This window comes from Ipomoea nil, unplaced genomic scaffold, assembly GCF_001879475.1.
Source record: "Ipomoea nil cultivar Tokyo-kokei standard unplaced genomic scaffold, Asagao_1.1 scaffold3314, whole genome shotgun sequence".
NCBI classification, from domain to species: domain Eukaryota; kingdom Viridiplantae; phylum Streptophyta; class Magnoliopsida; order Solanales; family Convolvulaceae; genus Ipomoea; species Ipomoea nil.
This window is the reverse complement of record NW_017619742.1, coordinates 2,595,480-2,614,925: the sequence shown is the minus strand read 5'-3', so window position 1 is coordinate 2,614,925 and position 19,446 is coordinate 2,595,480. Positions and strand designations below refer to the sequence as shown.

The window sequence follows — 19,446 nt, the reverse complement described above, 5'->3', positions numbered from 1 at the left end:
TCTAGTGTCCACTTCCACACACATACGAGTAAACTTTCCCCTTGCCTCCATACTAAGTGGCTTGATCTACTAGGTGGCTTTTATCAAATCTTGTTAATTGAAATTTAAATAACTCGCTTTAAAAAAAAAAAAATCTAAATAACTCTATTAAGAACTTTGAGTATAAAAAAAATTGTTGGGGTAAGTGAATAAAACAATAGAAAGATCAGAATATCGAGAAGGGAAAGAATTCTCTTATTGATAAATTTAAAATTACACAAATTCAATTACAAATGAAATAATATAAACCTATACATAGGCAACAAACTTGACCCTTCGTTCCATGGGATACTAGACCCTTAGTTCATCCAAAAGATAATATAATTGGAATAATGATTATACATTATCAATAAAATATCCATAACAAAAATTATATTTTTGAATTTTACAAATTATTTTTTATTTATTTTACAAATAAATACACATTTCGCTCAGTTTATTTTACAATGATATAAAAATTCACCGCAAACACACATTTCGCTCAGATAGGCATTCTTACCCACTGTTGGTTTCTCTCTTTCTTTCTTTCTTTCTTTCAATTCAGGTTCGTCTCTTCCTCTGTATCTTTCTTGCTCTACCCACTGTTTCTTCATCCTTCTCATAAATAGCTTCTTGCTCTATACTGCAATCAAGATTTCTTTATAATTTACTGATAAAATTCTCGGTGAAAGAATTCAAGTTGTAGTGTTCCGATTCTGCGCTTCATTCAGTTTCTTGAATGCAGAATTCAATTCCATCCTGCAATTTTAGATGGTTTTCAACTTCAAATTCAAAAGATTGTTGTCTTTAATTAGCTAGCTAGGTAGTATTCATTATATTATTTCAATCTATTGAGTGTTTTACTATACGTGTTGGTAAGAAGGGGTGAAGATGGCTACCAATGGCAGTAATGAAATAAAGATCAATATTAGGATAAGGGATTCCCAGCAGACATTGCGAACATGTAAACGTGTACGTAAAACCCTCTGGCTCTTCTCCATTTTCTCTTGTCTTGATATGCTTTCTTTCTGCATTTCCTGATCATATGCATATATATTTTGGTACGAACATATATGCAGTCTCCAGTTCCTATTTTGAAGGATCAAATTGCTTGGTATACTGGCGTTTCCTCAAATAGACAACAACTTGTCTTCCGGGGAAGAGATTTGAGAAACGATAAACGTCTTTCAGATTACAGTATCCCCGGCCCCCTTTCATTAGTTATGTTAGTTGTTCATATTATATATCATTCTGTGTTCCCTAATGAATCTACTAATAGATGTGGAAGATGGTGACACTCTACATCTGAATATCATTAATTTAGGTACGTTTGCTCGATTGATCCGCTCTGCTTTAATTAATTTATACTACTGCTCTAATTAACCAAGTTTTGTGCTATATATGAGGATTAGATGGTGGATCAAGTTCTGGGCAGCATCAAGGCAATAATCATGGTTCAGGAATCCCGAATATATCTGAACCGGTAAGTATATTTGTACGTTATGTTAGTCGGTCTATCTGCACTAGCTAGATAGCTGGTCCAATTAATGTTATGAATGTGCCTTTAATTTGATATGGCATGCAGTTTGTGCGTCCTTTACTTGGACGGCCACTAGACGGTGCAATGTTTCAGATTTTTCAGAGAACAAATGAGGAGGATGATTTTGATCGTACGTATTGTGATATACATTATGACGAAATCATAAGTGGGCAGTCTAGCCAAAGGGAGCTGTGGCGAGCTTTTAATGTTGGAAACTCTGATGAACAAAGAGTCTATGGATTAGGTGCTGTGATTCGTGGACGTTTTAACAGTAATTCAAGAGATTCTCAGCAAGCATTTGGTCAGAGTTATTATGTGCCAATGCCAAATGCTACTGGACTCAGTGGAGGTATTATTATATTGCCTGCTGCACTATCTTCGTGTTTAGCCGATATGATATCTATTCCAAAACTGAAGATCGAAACATGGACAATCTAACAATAATTCTCCGACTCGGGCTGATTTAGCTGATCAACATGGACAATCTAACAATAATTCAAGAGATTCTCAGCAAGCATTTGGTCAGAGTTATTATGTGCCAATGCCAAATGCTACTGGACTCAGTCGAGGAGGTATTATTTATTGCCTGCACTATCTTCGTGTTTAGCCGATATGATATCTATTCCAAAACTGAAGATCGAAACACCTTAACCCGCAAATTAATATATAAATTCTTCTGCAGGAGAAGGCTCTGTGGCACCTGAAAATGCTGGTCCTCAATATACAATACCACCACTTCAAGATTCTTCAGCAGAGGTATATATATAAATATATGTATATATGGTAACCTGCCATAAAGTCATGTAATTGTGCGAATGTATTCCTCTCACGTCTGATCTGGATCAATCGTGTCTAATTCTTATCGGACTAGGTCCAGGTTCGAGAGCATACAGAGTAGCCAAACCCCAAACGCCAAAAGGTTTATAGATGAATTTATGGTCTAGTGTTCATAGTCCTGTTAGTTCCTGCTCATGCTAATAGTTCTTGTGCTTCATGTTGCAGAATCACTGAGACTCACTTTGCAGCGTTTGATTTGATTTGACTGAGCCTTTTGTGGATGATTTTGGTTGTTAGTTGAATAATAGTTTGTTTTGATTTTTGTGATGGATGGATTAGAGAGATGTTGGAATTGAAGGATGTATGTAGACAATGATTTTAATTTGAAGGAGCAACATTATAAGTGCAAGTATAAATAGCTTTGTCATATCTTTGACTCTTGTTACAAATTTGGGAGTTAATACAAAATTTAGTTCGTTCTTGACTAAATTTAGATATGTATCTATAATTTTGTCATATTTCGTCATTGTTTTTTATGGTACTTTTCAAATTTAGACATTTATTACTAATTATTACGTCATTTTTTATGCGCGGAAGGATCCCATTTTGTACTTTCAATTTGTACTCCTATTTTAAACTTTCTATGATTGGACATGCTTTGATTGCTCAATTTAGTATAGGGCTATGATGTTTATCCATTCATTTTGTTTCTTCCTCTAATATATCAAATTTGAACACAAGTGAGAGTAAAAGTTGGGAATAAAATTTTGGAGAGTTTATTACTTAAATGGTCCCTCGGCTATTGCGAAATTACCAATTTGGTCCTCGACAATTTTTCTTACCCAATTAAGCTCTCGACTTTGAAAATGTTAACCATTTTGATCCTTCGTTAAAATTCCATTCATAAACTGTTAAATTTTAGGACAAGAAGGTAATTTCATATATTTTATTTATTAAAACTTTTCTTCTTCCTGTCTATCCACTCCTTTACTATTCTGGGAATCCACAACAATGATCATAGCTTCATTATCATATCATTAAATCATCATCATCCATAACCATCTGAATAGCATCACCATCATCTTATTAACTCATAATCACCATTAATCACACCCAAACATCACCAATAAACACCATCAAATTATCATCAAACTTAATCACCAACAACATAATCATGCATAATCCTCCAAGCCTTGCCGGAGCTAAGATGCCACTGCCGGGCACCACACATTGCCAGGGAACTGCTTACGCCGGACCTTCGCCGACGGAACAAAGGTCATCGCTGCTGCTCACTACCTTTCTTCGCCGAGAGAAACTGTGTTGTTGAACAAGAGGGAGAGTCACCATCTGATGTGGCCCAACATAATCAAGATCCATCAAGGGATAGTTATGCTGTGAATCCGTATGTACCATGCATGGTGCATTCGGGTGCCAAAACGACGTCGTTTTATTAAAAAACGCACGTTTCCCCTTTAAAAAAAATTCAGGTTCGATTCCCAGCAACAACATTATATTGTTCATTCATTCTGGAATTTTAGTTCATAGATTATGGAATTATAGTTCATTGATTATGGAATTATAGTTCATCGATTATGGAATTGTAGTTTCATCGATTCTGAAATTTTAGTTTATAGATTATGGAATTTTAGTTCATTCATTCTGGAATTTTTAGTTCATAGATTAGATTATGGAATTATAGTTCATCGATTATGGAATTTTAGTTCATATGTTGTTGCTGGGAATCGAACCTGATTTTTTTTTTTAAGGGGAGACGCGCGTTTTATTAAAACGACGTCGTTTTTGCATCCGTATGCACCATGCATGGTGCATACGGATGCACAGCATAATTTGCCTCCATCAAGAGTACCAATTGGGCCAATCACAATGCCCAAGTCCAAACAATTAAGACAACTCTTTATTCAATCATTATTGCATGGACCATGGTCCACACAATTATGTGGACCATAAATAAAAAGTACATTTTTAATATACTAAAAGTACATTATTATAGGGTACATTATTTTAGTACTAAAAGTACATTATTTTATATATACTATCAAATAATGTACCTTCAGTACACAAATAATGTACCTTTAGTATATTAAAATGTACCCTATATTCATGGTGCACACAAGTTGTGTGGACCATGGTCCATACAATATTTTGCCTTCTTCATTGGTTATGTTCAAAGATGGTGGAAATCCAAGTCAAGTCCATTTGCAAAAGATGAAGAAGAACTCAAGCACTGTTTAAGTGCTGATTTTAGAGATTAAATTAGGCCCAAATCCGCCTTATTGTTTTTAGTCATCATTATTTTAAATTATTTGGCATGAAAGAGAAAACACTAGTTTATATTTAGAAATGATTCCTTAAATCCCTTTATAAATAGGACTATATTAATTACTTGCATTCTAGATTAGGTTTAGGACTCTTTTTCCCACTGTATTTAGGATTACAATGCTACCCTAAACCTATAAATAGGGCACATCCGTAGCAATTTGAGGCAGGCTTTCATTCAATAAAATTCTTAAGTTTTTCTTTAACTTGTGTAAGAAACCTTATGGTTAATTGTGGACTCAATTAGTGGCTAGTTCGTGGACTCAACTAGCAAATTGATTCGTGGACTCGAATCAATCTTCCTTTCTTCAACCTTAGATTTAGGTTCGTGGACTCGTTCTTGAATCGAAGGAAACTAGATCCGACTGATTGAAGATTGCATCATCGAGGTACTTGAAGCTACAATGGGATTCTTCTAAGTATTTGAGGATTCGGGACAAGGGGTTCTCGTGAGGTTTAAGGTACTTTGATCCATCTCTATCCTTGCATTGAGAGTAATCTTGAGATAATACTCCATCTTATTTGAACCTTAGACTAAGTTCATATCACCATCCCCCAACGCTTGCTCTGCTCGCCGAGAAACCAATCACCGCCTAACCGCCGCTGCTTCACCTAAACAGAAGAGGGAGGTCGCGTCCTGCTGCTCGCCGGGGAAAGGTTGCCAGAAGGAGAACCAGGTGTCATGGCTGATGACGGGAACGGAACCAGTTGGAAACGAGGGTTGTAGTGCTGCTAGCCAAAGCTGTAGAATGACCCGCAATCTGCCCTAATCATCGAGAAAACAGAGGTTGGCGGAAGCATGAGGGAGGTCACCGCCAAGCTTGTCGCTACGGCTGGACGTCTCCGCCATCACCAACCACCTCCCTCTCCGGCCACCAAGCTTTTAGTCCTTAAATTACATTTTTGTCCTTAAATAAAATATATGAAATTACCTTTTTGTCCTTAAATTTAATAGCTTATGGATGAAATTTTAACAGAGGACCAAAATGGTTAATATTTTCAAAATCATGGACTTAATTGGGTAAGAAAAATTGTCGAGAACCAAATTGTTAACTTCGCAATAGTCGAGGGACCATTTCAATAATAAACTCAATTTTGAGAGTACATCAAGTATTTTTCCAGTTTTCAGATAAAAAAAAAAAAACATTAACGATAAAATAATAATTTACCTTAAAAAATTCATGAATTAAATTCAAGTGAAGATGGAATCATGAAATTAAAATAAAATAATAGAAGAGAAGAGTAAACTTCATTTGTCTTTAGAAAATTAATTTTTATTTATTTATTTATTTAATTAGTGTAATCTCTTTACAATACTCGAATACATGTATAAATAATTTATTATGATAAAATAAATTTATTATGAATAATATATATATATATATATATATATATATATATATATATATATATATATATGGAGCTTTTCTGGTGCACACTCATACTTAAACGGGAACTAGTGGACTATTGTGGTGCACTGATATGAGAGATCCGACGTTGGCAGACTTGGTGCGTTGTAGTTCCCGTGCTCTGCGATGTAGGTGTGCATTTCTCGGTTTGTTGTCACCTAATTCAAAATCCTGAGTGTGTTTCCCAGTTACTAATCGTGAGTTTGGCATTTTTTCCGTTTCCCCCATTCCCCCCCCCCCCCCCCCCCCGCCCCCCCCCCCCCCCCCCCCTTGCGTGTGACGAATTGAGTGTGACGATGGGCATTCCTGAACCGGCGACGTCCGATGACCACGGCGTTACGTTCGGCATGCACCCCCCCCCCCCCCCCGGGGTGATCCAGCAGGTCCGTTCTTCATTTATACCGTACGTCGATTTCCGCCGCCTGTTTGTTTTTTTGTTTTTTTTTTTTTTTTTTTTGTTGTTGTAATCTATCTAGTAGATTGCGTGCAGTGCGTACTCCATTCTTATTCCTTTCCATTAGTAGTTTGGTTTTCTATAATACACAGCTGCAAAGATTCTGTCTATTACTCATCCATTTGAAGTTTAATCAAAAATCGGTTTAACATGCAGACTTGGATCCTACTGTTTTGGTTATGCCTTATTTGAGTAGTTAATTAACATGCAATTGGACCCTACTGTGGTGGTTAATTATTACATTAATTAGTTGCCTACTATGTTCTTAGAGAATACCAACCCACACAGTGACTCTAGGAATGTTAATTAGGTGGACATTGTGCATCAGCCGCCGGGCAATTAATACGGCATTCTCAATGCACAGCTGCATACAAAGTAATAACAAATCAAATTTGTGGACCCTTAGAATCTTGATTCTTTTATCAATTAGTACTGTTAATGGTGTTGTAATACATTTTTGCTTCCTAGAGTGCACCCCCTTTCAATAGATAAATATAATTCATATAGACATATCACATAACCACACTTCTGTGATCTTTTTTAATTGTCTTCTATGTTATAGGAATGTTATTTTAGTTCCATTTTAGTGAATGTTGTTATTGCATTGTTATTTGAACTACTCTCCTTGAGCATTTTGAGACTCCCTGGCGAAGATTACGACTTTTACTCCATAATTTGAAGCTTAATGCTATATTTAAGATTTTAAGCTGGGATGCTGATTTTTGTAATCCAACATCCAATTCGCATATGGCTTAATTGAGCTGTTTCGTTTCAGATTTTCCTTTACTTTTAATTAGTTAATTAACTAATTGGATTCACATTTGCATTTATTACTGGACGGTATGTTTAATATTTTAGTATGCATATTCAGGTGTTGTTAACTCCATTTTTTGCAGATGTGAGGGGGCAAGAGAGTGCAGACACGGGTGGGTATACCAGCATACCAGTCAAATATTGGTGGCCTGCTGTGGACAGTGCAATTACCCCGGCTATCGGTTACCGTTTCAAAACACTAGCAGAAGGGGTGTATTTCTATATCAACTACGCCAGGACATGTGGCTTCTCTGTGAGGCACGGCACCCTAAAACGAGGTCGTGATGGCCAACTAACCTCGCTTTATTTGTTATGCAGCCGGGAAGGAGTAAAAGGTGGTGGTCAAAATCCGTCAAAACCCGTGGTGGGTGGCAATGGTGGTTCGATCACTCAACGCAGAAAACGGGTATCTAACAGGGTTAACTGCAATACTCGGATCTGCATCACAAAGGACAAAGGCGTGGGGTTCATCGTTAGCATTTTTGTTCCCGAACACACCCACGGAGTTCCATAATTTCAAACGTGACCTCCAGTCATACGTTCACGACAAGGACAGAGAGATGATCATTGCAAAGTTCAAACAAAAACATGACATTTGTGAGAACTTTTTCTTTGATCACTATCTCGATGAAGAAAAACATCTTGCGCGTCTTTTTTGGGCTGACCACACCGGGCGTCAAAGTTTTAAGAGTTTTGGTGATGTGATATCCTTCGATGCAACGTATGGTACGAACAGGTATGCAAATGTTTACACGTTCATTGTGTTGATTCTGTATAGTGCATTATACACTAAATATATCGATGCAAATTAAGGGATCGTATCCGAAGTATTATCTATTGCAGTAATTATTATTATTATTATTATTATTATTATTATTATTATTATTATTATTATTATTATTATTATTATTATTCCCATTTCCCTGTGCACATGGTTTTCCTATGTTTCCTTTCTTAGATGACCATTCAACCACTCGCCCATCTATGTTTATTAAAGTGCATGCTAATCATACTTAATTGTAGTGCTAACTCATTACACTTGGTGTTAAGTGCATTGTAGTCATACTGAATGCTAGTGTAATTTTGTGGTAATTTAATAGTATTCATGCTAACTACCCCATGGGTGCCCCATTGGCGGCAACCCAATGACTACATTTGTTTCCAACATGCTAACGATTGAACTCTTTGTGCTGCAGGTACATTTTGGTGTTCGTACCTTTTACCGGGGTAGACCACCATAAACGCTGCATTACGTTCGCTGGCGGGTTGCTGACTCGAGAAGACACTGACTCATACGTGTGGGTTCTCGAGAGATTTAAAGCTGCAATGGGAAAGAGCCCCTTGTGTGTCGTAACTGATCAAGACCCGGCTATGAAGAGTGCTATTGCACAGGTATTGCCGGAGTGTCGGCACCGTTACTGCATGTGGCATATCATGACCAAAGTGAGCGAGAAATCAGGGGTTGAATTATCAAAAGAACAGACTTTCCGAACCCAGCTTAACAACGTTGTGTGGAATGAGACCATTGGCATTGGCGATTTTGAAACGCAATGGCAGTCGTTAATGGAAAAGTACAACTTAACAGGGCATCGATGGTTCACCAAGTTATACACAAAACGGGCGTTTTGGATTCCATCTTATTTTTTAGATTTACCCATGAGCGGTGTCCTACGTACCACATTGTAGCCTTGTCGAGTTTTACTATACGAGAGCGTCCTAGAAACGCAACGGCATAGACAAAGCAAACTAAATGCTGAGAGTGAGGGGTCCTTGCCTGAGTTCAAAACACCTTTAGCATTGGAGTGACACACAGCGCAGGTATTCACCCTAACAGTGTTTTATGAGCTCCAGCTAGAGATTGAAGCAGCATGTTTTTATTGTAAGGTTGTGGGGATCCGTGCTGATGGTGACTGCATCCGTTACGAAATTAAAGGGGAGTACAACGTTGTCCACACTGTTGAATATATGCCGTCTCGGAGTATTGCGTCATGCAGCTGCAAGTTATTTGAAAGAATGGGGTTAGTTTGCCGGCATATGTTTCTTGTGTTCAAAGATACCGAAATGGCGAGCTTGCCAGCGCGGTACATTGCAGCACGCTGGTGTAAGCAGGAAGGACTAGCTAATTGGTGTGCTCAATGTTCTGACTGCCCCCCTTTAGAATCCGGGCCTAACCGGTTGTGGACTGAGATACACAGGTGCACTGCGATGGTCGGAAGCAATACAGTGCGCCAAACGCGGAGGCTACAAGTAATAAAGTAACTGAGAAACGAGTTCTTGAGCGATGGTATGGGCGTTAACCCCTCAAAGGGCAACGGTGTTGCCATCGCGGCTCTTGGTGGTGTGGAGCCGCCGACGTCCATTACCATTAAACCTCCAGCTCAAGAAAAAAACAAAGGGACCGGCAAGCGAATTAAAAGCCAACGGGAGTTAGCCATTGAGAGGAGTGGCAAGGCCTGCAGAAAGTGCGAGGTGTGTGGCGAGTACGCGCATCATAACGCTCGCAGCTGTCCGTTAAAGTGATCAGTGCACCCGGACGGTCCATTATATTAGTTATATATTTGTTTCGTCCCTGGTTATTATTAAAGACATCGGAGTTCTAGTCAATTTTATTTATCGTACGTTTCAATCCTTCGTATTTGGTTATTAATAAGAACATTGGAGTGTTTGTCCATTTCATTAGTTCATTTTTGTGGCGATAATTGCCCATGCGCTGGATGGTATTTTTTTATTGTCTACATGTTTTTATCACTCATTCCTGGATATTAATATAGACATCGCAGCTCATGGCTACATGTATTTGAGTTGTTGCATATGTTGTGCATTGCAGCGGGTTCGTGCTTCATATTGACCCACCATTAATTATATGGCATTACCATTTGGAGTTAGGAATACCCCATACACAACATATTACTGTTGGTTAGTGTTTTTTATTATGTTGTGCACATTATACGTGCGGGTTTGTGTTGTACTTCCACCAAAAAAGACCTCTTAATTATATGACATTACCGTTCCGAGTAAACGACACAACATGGTCTGGAGTTGTGGTACATGTTGTGCACTGCAGTGGGTTTGTGTTTTATATTCCCCCAACAAGCTCGATTAATTATATGCCATGACTGCTGGCATTATCCCATTTATGCATATAAATTATTAGTGTGCTACCCAACACAACATGGTCTGGAGTTTTGGTGCATCTAAGTTGTGGTATGCTGGTGCATTTGCCAATACGGTGCCGATTTTGCATGACATACTATACATACCATATTACTGTTGGCATTATCCCATTTATGCATATAATTTATTAATATGTTACCCAACTAAACAGCCTTGTTCGGGACCTATTGCACTTGGCTCAAGCTATGCACAAAATCAAACAAAACTAAGCAGCCAAAATTACATTGCCTCCTACCACTATCATCCAACCTCCCACTATCTCATAACCGTTGTACACTGTGCTGCCCCTTTAAATAGTTGTTCGGTCCTATTGTGATCATACTCCTCTGCTCGTGTGCGGATATTGTCGATGTTGCCATTGACCGTACATAGCAAGATGTTGTGCAGAAATCTCGTTCGCATATTTTCAATGACCGCGGTATCTCCCGTCCCCAGCCCACACTGCCAATATCTGGGATCTTGACTAACAAAATCTTCCGTGTGCCTCATTGTGTACACTCCAGAGTCACCGTTGATAGGGTTGTCAGGCCATGCCAACTTCATCCTCTCGGGCTGCATGTTTCTCAATCGTAGAGCTCGAACAGTGTGCTGCTTAGTATCTAGGTACACGGCGAGGAGGTCCCTCTGCAATCAGACATAAGATAAGAGGGTGTGCGAGTATACATAACCAATAGCATTCAGTGTTGAGAGTGCGTGGTGTTTACCAATTCATCTGGTGATGTACCGTACACCTCTGTATCCATGTTGGTCGTTGGTGAGCTGTCGATGATGACAAACCCGTTGTGCTTAAAACTTATGCACATCACGTATAATCGTGCCTTGTGGAATATGGGGAAGAAATACTGCACAACACAAATTATATGGGTTAGCCTACGCTGTTCGCTGTGCGTTGCGGATTAAACTACCTACTTGAAACATGACTCTCATCTTACCATGTCCAACGTGGTTGTCCCCACGTGGCGGGTTGTTTGGAATTCAGTATCAAGACGCCGTTGAAACCACGTTACCCTTTGATCTCGACCGGCTGCGACGTTCACCGCCGTCCCAATCTGCGACCAATAACAGTTAGTAGATATATATAACCAATTGAAAAGAGTATGAATTAAATTGCATGGATCACAATACCGTAGCGGACGTTGAGAGAAACAGTCGAGAAGGCACCTCCCGACCCCCTGAGTGCTCCCTTGCATTGAGCACCGAGCACCATGCATCTACCACCGGTTTACAAACGTTCGTCCTTGCCTTTAACGATAAAAATTGTGTCCATTTCACTATGCGTGTGTCATGGCGGAATAGAACTTCATTCCTGTATATTGTTTTTTTTTTTTAGACACAATGCGGTTGTCACAGTTGGCTTTTATATGCTTGTACGCGAGATTCATGCAACTTACCGGTCACCGTGTGGGGAGTTGAACAACCACATCCAAACGACATAGACCGGTGGTAATGGCATGTTAGGGTACCCATTGCCGGTGCTGAAAAACATGCCACCATGCTGGTCTCCCGCCCCAGCGGTGGTCGTTGGCTGGCGATCTGGACACGCTCTCACCCATGGGGTACGGACTGAGGTGTTGACCCTAACCTAGGCCCTCCCCGCTGCGCCTGCACGGGTACCTGCACCTGGAAGTTAGGAAATACCACACAAATTGTGTGTAAATGCAAAGGCTTAACATGTTAACACTTTGCACCTGCTGAGTTAGTGTTTGTACAAACGACGGCCCTGGCGTGTTGCCGTTTGCCCCCGTGGTTGCCATCTCCTGTGTCAATCCCAGACTAAATGACGGTGGCTCAAACCCCCCTATGTCCTCCGATATCACCTATCCTGACTGTCGTGGTGGCAATGCCCGCCTTGCTTCCTCTTCCACCTAGTCTAGCTCCCTTAAAAATTGAGAGTCTTGCCAAAGATTGTCGTCTGGATGGACGGGCGTCGCAGTTTGAGGCTGAGCTGGTTGGGGGTCAGTTTGTGGTGTTCCCGTACGGGCCCACCTTGATAATAGATTTGCCACGTTGCCAACCCTCTGGAAATTTCGGTCCTCGAAGGCTAGTGTTTGGTTTTTCCTTATTGTTTCCGCAACCTGTGTAGCTATCGCGAGCAAGTCCCTAGTCATGGCTGCAAATTCTTGGTGGAATCCCTACAGGCAGACGGTTGGTTAGTAAAGGAACAATATAATAAAGTCATCCGAAATTTACCACATCACCCGTTGGTCATACATACCCTGGTAGAAGTTGCAGTGGGGACGTTGTGCTCTGTGCGTGCAGCCCCGGGACCTTCTCGGGCAGGGGGTTTCCTAGCCCGTGCCGCCGATGCACGAACCAGTGCATCCACCTGCAATTACACTAGTTTCATCACAAACAATCGTACACATAAATATTACCTAGTGCACCTGTTAAGTTGGCATACTGTAATGGCGGTAGGACCGGGTGCACGATGCCCAGCGTGCGAGCGTTGGTGAACCTGGTTGTCTTGTGGTACTTGTCGTGCATTCCCCTACGAAGACGGGAAACAAAAATGAACTACAATACTGATTTAGCACAAGGATAAAGTAAGACAACCCACCAATTTAGGTAGTAGCAACCCAACTAAATAACCTGAACAGGTAGCCACGGATTAACCCCAGATATGCTCAAGTGCATTCCAGCTAGTAGCAACCCATCACAAATGCACATACTTAATGACTAATAAAATAAAATAACACTAAAATCTAGGCAGCCTACTGGAGAATTTGTTTATCCTCTTTGCTGGCGGCCCTCTTTGTTCCCAAAATGCTGCATTCGCACGAAGATAAAGTACAATAAAACACCAAATTAGGTAGTGTGAACGGAATTAAATTAGCTAAAGTGCTTATGCATATGAAATGATTTTCTATACACATCTGGTGCATTCTGTTTGAAGCATCAAACCCCCCAGTGCATTCCAGCTAGTACTTACCGGTGACAGTTGTGCATACAGAATAAGAAATTAAAAGTGTAAAAAAATGAAACAGTATTACAATGCACAAATAGACTTTTCCCCCTTTGTGGTTTGTGCACTTGTTTTTTATAAACTGCCATACACTCAAATATTAGACACACAAATATTTTGAACCTATTCATGTTGTTATACATACCCCGGTAGAAATTAGAGTGGGGACGTTGTGCTCTGTGCGTGCAGTCCCGGGACCTTCCCCGGCAGGGGGTAACCCAGGACGTGCCGCCGATGCACGGACCAGCGCATCCACCTGCAATTAAACCAAATTTTCACAGCCACTCATACACATAAATATAAACTAGTGCACCTGTTAAGTTGGCATACTATAATGACTAACAAAACAAAATAACACTAAAATCTAGGTAGCTTCCTGGACAAATTGAACCAGTATGCACAAATAACCTTTTGCTCCTTTGTGGTTTGTGCACTTCTTTTTCATACATTGTCACACACCCCCAAAATATTATACACCCAAATATTACGTTTTTTACATTATTTCATCAACTTCAACTCCAGCGAGCGGTGAAAATAAATAATAGACAAATCACCAACCAGAATAATACATAAATAGGTAACTGGAATCCTTGTTTAGCCGAATGCAACCCAGTATTTGGGCCGCATGCACAACACAACTAAGTTGAAAGATAAAATTAATGTACTCGCATATGTAATGATTCTCTGTGAACACCTGGTGCAACGTGTTTTGAAAGATAAAATTAAACAAAACAGTGTATGCACATGCAAGCCGAAGTGCAACCCAAACACGACGTGCATACTCAATAAGAAATCAAAATTAGTACCGTATCAGCACTGGGGATGGGTCCGTGGTGAGCCGGTCGTGGCCTTCGGACATCTCGGGTGTCCTGCAGTTGACCCCGTGGACTATCAGGTCCCTGCACATCTTCGTGTTGGACCTGAATTAGACATACATATATAACAATGCCATGTGGTAACACACCAGATCTAGAAATGACAACCCACACTAAAAAAAAAAAAAAAAAAAAAAAAAAAAAAAGCACAGAAACTGTTATATGCATCCGGTGGGTATTTCTATGTATTCTTGAGCAGAAACTGTAGTAGTGGTACCAATATTATATTGTTTAAACCCAATCTACATATATAACTAGATATACTCACAAATATTTTGTTTTTTTACATTATTCCATCAACCCCAGTTAAGTTGCCATACCGTAACGGCACTATGATCAGGTCTGTGGTGATCCGACCGTGGACTATTAGGAGGCCGTGCATCCCCCTGCACACCCACACAAACCTGAAATTATTAGATATACATATATAGCAATGGCATGCGGACCAATGCCTAACACACCATCGCCTTACCGTAATGGGACCAAGATCAAGTCCACGCTGAGCCGGGCGGAGCCCTGTGTCACCACGAGTTCCCTGCGGCATTTCCCGCCAATCACGCCCCGGCGATGCGCGGAGCGGTGCATCCAGCTGGCCATTCCCGAATCCCCCAGCATGAACTTCCCGTCTTTGCCGTGCTTTTAACCACGCTGGCGTCCACCCACACAATGCTGGTATAGTCCTTGGTACATCCCGGGCACCGACAACCATCCTGTCCACATACAACAGCTGCACGAAAATAATTGTAACATATTACAATGGATGCAAAATCCAGTACCCCCATCATACCCCCCAACCCTACACCCCACTTACGGTGAGGAACAGCAGTGGTCCCGGGAATTTCCTTGTAGAACGCTCCATCCAACTCGCATGTGTACTGACCAACGTCTGCAGGAGGTATCCACACCAATCCAAATCTTTAATCTTGGCAACATCCCGGAACATGTGCAAAGTCCGTTGGTTTGCATACCCATTGAGCGTGCTTGTGATCAGGGAGCTAACCACCACCACCGAGAAATGCCTTTTAAACCACACGCCGCCCCCCTTCAGTTCCAACAACAGCGTTGTAAGCGCCTTCGTGGTGATATTACCCTCCGGTTTTTAACTTTACTCCTCCATGCTAGTAGGTCGGGGCATTCCACTTGGCTATCACGCTCCGTTATGGGGATCGAACCATTCGGAAGTCCCAACATTGCCGCCACATCCTCCTTTGTAACGTTAATAGACCTCCCGTGGCTTAGGTTCAACTTCATTTCCACCGGGTAAAAATTAGACACCAACCAACGCCCGAGTTGCAGAGGTAGTTCCTTAATCCTTAACCCCAGCAACCCGCCCATGCCTATCGCATTGACATCTTGTCGTTGTCGTACCGTGAGCGAGGAAACAAGGCGAACAAGCTCCCTCGGGCTGCCCCGTGTCTTGATCTTGGGAAACAATAGGCTTTCACGGACCGCTGCACCATGCACCGGTTCTGCATCCTCGAGTTCTTCAGAATCCTCAAGTGGCGTTTGAAACCCCTCTTCCGTATCACTTTCGTCGTCACTACAATCCACTGGATGGTTAGCATCCCGACCTGGAACACCACAAAACATACCTAACCGGTTAAGATGTTATCCTTATACTAACAAACAGGACCATGTGAACGAGTCTACTGAATGCACTATTCCCACAAAATAGCCATGCTTTACAATCCATAATGCACCATTCCCCCCCCCCCCCCCCCCTTACCTCCCCCCATAGTGCACAATTAGTCTAATGCGTCACAGAATATAAGCAAAAAAAAAAAAAAAAAAAAAAAAAAAATGATGTGAATTGTAGTGCACCCCTCGCTACCGTAGTCATCAAATTGGACTTGACCCCATTACTTCAATCTGTTTTAAGGCGGGTTATATTATTATTTTTTTAATTTTCTATTTTATAGTTCGTCCCTGCATCTTTCCCATTTTTGTACTATTTCTTCTGTGGTTATAATTCAATATATGACAAAGAAGTATTCCCATTGGGGGCGGGTATACCAAGGCATTTGTTGTGAGCTCTGCCTCAATTTTCAGAATTGACTGAATCGGTGGTGCAAGCTCAATTTACTAAACATAGGAAGTTAGAAACCTAGGAGGATGACCAGCTGGAGGATTAAGTTGAACGATTGTTTTAAACATTGTCAAACTTAAGTTCTGCCCCCTTAGTGATCAGTATTGAATGACGCATTTAAGCCCCCCAATCAATGTAATGCATTCCAGTATATAGGCAAACCATATAAACTAAAAGACAAACTAGCAAAACTCGGAAACTTTTGCCAAAAAAAAAAAAAAAAAAAAAAACTAAAACACAAGAAAGAGATAAAAATGATGTGACTTGTAGTGCACCCCTCGCTACCGTAGTCATCAAATTGGACTTGACCCCATTACTTCAATCTTTTTTAAGCCGGGTTATATTATTATTTTTTAAATTTTCTATTTTATACTTCGTTCTTGCATCCTTTCCATTTCTTTACTATTTCTTCTGTGGTTATAATTCAATATATGACAAAGAATATAGTCCTAGCTAAGAAAATCCCCTCAACTTCCTTATAGTGCAATCATACTTCTCGTCCATATCAGTAAGCATCACTACAATCTCTACATATCTTCTAATTAGGCAATTAGCAGGTGTTCGTCCATATCAGTAAGCATCACTACAATCTCTACATATCTTCTAATTAGGCAATTAGCAGGTGTTAGGAAGCATTAGTTTTGCTTAGAATCTCAATGAAATCTCTGCAGAATTGAGTATGAAAGGTTTTGACATTTTCACTAGTAACATATTTGGAATAAGATGTAATAAGTTGCATACAAGTAAGCTGCATTCTACTACGAGTTGATTGGAACCTCATATGTTTACATAATTTGATCCTATATGCATACCCTTGTCACCCAACAAAGATTTCAAACAAATACAAGTTAATACCCCCAGCATGCAATACAAGTTAAAGAAAATACAATGCTAATTGATACTAAGCTCTGCAATCAAATTCAAACTGCCGGTACCTTTACGACCTCAGCTATCACATTACCAAGTTTTGTTCCTCAATTTCCTAATTTTGTTTAACTCTATATCAATTTTCCCTATTCCCCTAATTAGTAGCAGTTATGGTTTATACCATTTCTTTAGGGAAGTTCTCTGTGAACATATTGCAGAAATAAACCCATAGAGTTAAACAATCCCTGCAGAGTGCATTACAGAATATAAGCAAAAGCAACCATTGGGAGTGAAATAGGCCCAAAACACAACAGGCTGTAGTGTAAACATACAAACTTGAGCTCGTGCACACGTTAACATACTTACATGCACACTGGGCGCACAGTCAACAATTTCTGGGATTAGCTCGTGCACACATTAACATACTTACATGTACACCGCGAGTAGGAGGAAAAATCACAACCATTCATCAAAGCTCGTGCACACATTAATATACTTCCATGCACACAGCGCGTAGGAGGAAAAAATTACAACCATCAATCAAAGCTCGTGCAAACATTAACATACTTACATGCACGCTGCCACACTGCCAACAATATCTGGGATTAACTCATGCACACATTAACATACTTACATGCACACAGTTTGTATTTTAAGTTTGTATTTTAAGGGGGGTTTGTGTTTTAAGGGGGCTTTTTATTTGAAAATAATCATATATATATATATATATATATATATATATATATATATATATATATATATATATATATATATATATATATATATATATATATATGCATTTGAGAGAGTGAGCAGTTAAAAAAACCCAAAAATAAACCAACACAACAGAAGTTTAGGTGTATGGCTTCACAAGAAAGATGATATTCACGGGAACTGGGAAGAACATAAGAAAGCACTAGACAAGAACGAAATAATCCATGATAGAAATTTTAATTTATAGCCTTCACTATAACACTCCCAAAACTAGGCATAGTTTAAGCATTTAAAACTTAAGAGATTTAGATAAAAGAGTCTAACCATTATAAGTAAAAACGTTGCGGAAGTTAATAATCAAAACGTGGGGATGTTATGCCACATCTAGGCCATCAACACCTAGATGCACAGGCTAGTCTAAATCTAAATATCCAAATGTCAAAAACATCCAACAAGGCACACATGCCAAACAACTGAATACTAAAAAGAAAGATTGCTAAGTCTAGATTGTAAGCTCCAACTAGCGCGCTCTTGTATTGACTAATCTGTACCTGAAATCATTTTAAATAACTGTTAGCGATAATACTAAGTAACTCCACTCCAATGTGTAAAGATACATAAATATACATTTGATACTTAAAATAGTTTTGAGACTTGGGAATACATAAGTATATCTCTAATCAACTCTATTTCAGTAAATCACAAGGAATGGACTCACGACCAAATCATTCAAGAGATATACTCAACCATACGCATTAGACCACAAGAACAATAGAATAGATTGAGTCAACGAGATAACGGTAGTGAATAAAGGATAAAGATCATGGCAAGACAATCATAACAAGCAACAAGGACAATTCTCATCAAGGTTATGCAATCAACGTCAATATCAAGATACCAAGTCCACAAAGGACACAATCAACAAGCATACAGCGCGGAGTCAATCTCAATGACTTAAATCAAATGATGAATCAGTGTGGAAGGCTCAAAGTCGGCAAGTAACACAAGAGATGCACGCGGGGCCATCGCAACGACCCGATTGTGGTAAACCACCATCTCAAAACATAGATTCCGCGGAGTCATTGCAACGACTCGACAGGATATAAACGTGGCGGCCTAAGTCCTTAAGTGTATACACCCCTATTGCGATCTCCAAGCCCAATAAGTAGAAATAGGTCCGACAACCCGGATAAGTTTCAACAGGTTGTCCGTCAAACCAACATCCTGAATCTGTAAGAAATCCCCACACTGTCCACCGTACCAGCTCAATCATCACAACAAGAGTTCAATACACAAGGAATCTTAAGAGATAAAGTAAAGGAATAGATTCCACAAGAAGTGTATTCAACAACGAATTAGCTCAATCAATAGCTCAATTCAAAGAATTCTCAAAGATAAGATACAACAAGAGTACAAGCTC

The 19,446-nt window shown here is 39.9% G+C and overlaps 2 protein-coding genes across 2 annotated transcripts; both read left to right on the top strand.

The window, feature by feature from the left end:
• Positions 1-535: 535 nt before the first annotated feature.
• Positions 536-2,824, top strand: LOC109169491. Its single transcript, XM_019318373.1, has 10 exons — positions 536-583; positions 902-990; positions 1,098-1,215; positions 1,298-1,342; positions 1,431-1,501; positions 1,604-1,907; positions 2,026-2,130; positions 2,241-2,314; positions 2,430-2,477; positions 2,561-2,824. Exons 2-9 carry the CDS (start codon positions 910-912, stop codon positions 2,454-2,456), a joined length of 825 nt encoding a protein of 274 aa, XP_019173918.1. The 5' UTR covers positions 536-583; positions 902-909; the 3' UTR covers positions 2,457-2,477; positions 2,561-2,824.
• Positions 2,825-7,722: 4,898 nt separating this feature from the next.
• On the top strand, positions 7,723-9,034 carry LOC109169402 (protein FAR1-RELATED SEQUENCE 5-like). The gene is made up of 2 exons (XM_019318284.1): positions 7,723-8,084; positions 8,545-9,034. The coding sequence occupies exons 1-2, from the start codon at positions 7,723-7,725 to the stop codon at positions 9,032-9,034; spliced, it is 852 nt and encodes a 283-aa protein (XP_019173829.1).
• The last annotated feature ends 10,412 nt before the right edge of the window (positions 9,035-19,446 follow it).

Excerpts from the sequence above, each read along its gene's own strand:
- LOC109169402 (XM_019318284.1), top strand. The coding sequence starts at position 7,723 with ATGGTGGTTCGATCACTCAACGCAGAAAACGGGTATCTAACAGGGTTA. Across the intron at positions 8,085-8,544 it reads GCAACGTATGGTACGAACAG|GTACATTTTGGTGTTCGTAC; the intron begins GTATGCAAATGT and ends TTTGTGCTGCAG.
- LOC109169491 (XM_019318373.1), top strand. The coding sequence starts at position 910 with ATGGCTACCAATGGCAGTAATGAAATAAAGATCAATATTAGGATAAGG. Across the intron at positions 991-1,097 it reads CATTGCGAACATGTAAACGT|TCTCCAGTTCCTATTTTGAA; the intron begins GTACGTAAAACC and ends ACATATATGCAG. Across the intron at positions 1,343-1,430 it reads TCTGAATATCATTAATTTAG|ATGGTGGATCAAGTTCTGGG; the intron begins GTACGTTTGCTC and ends TATGAGGATTAG.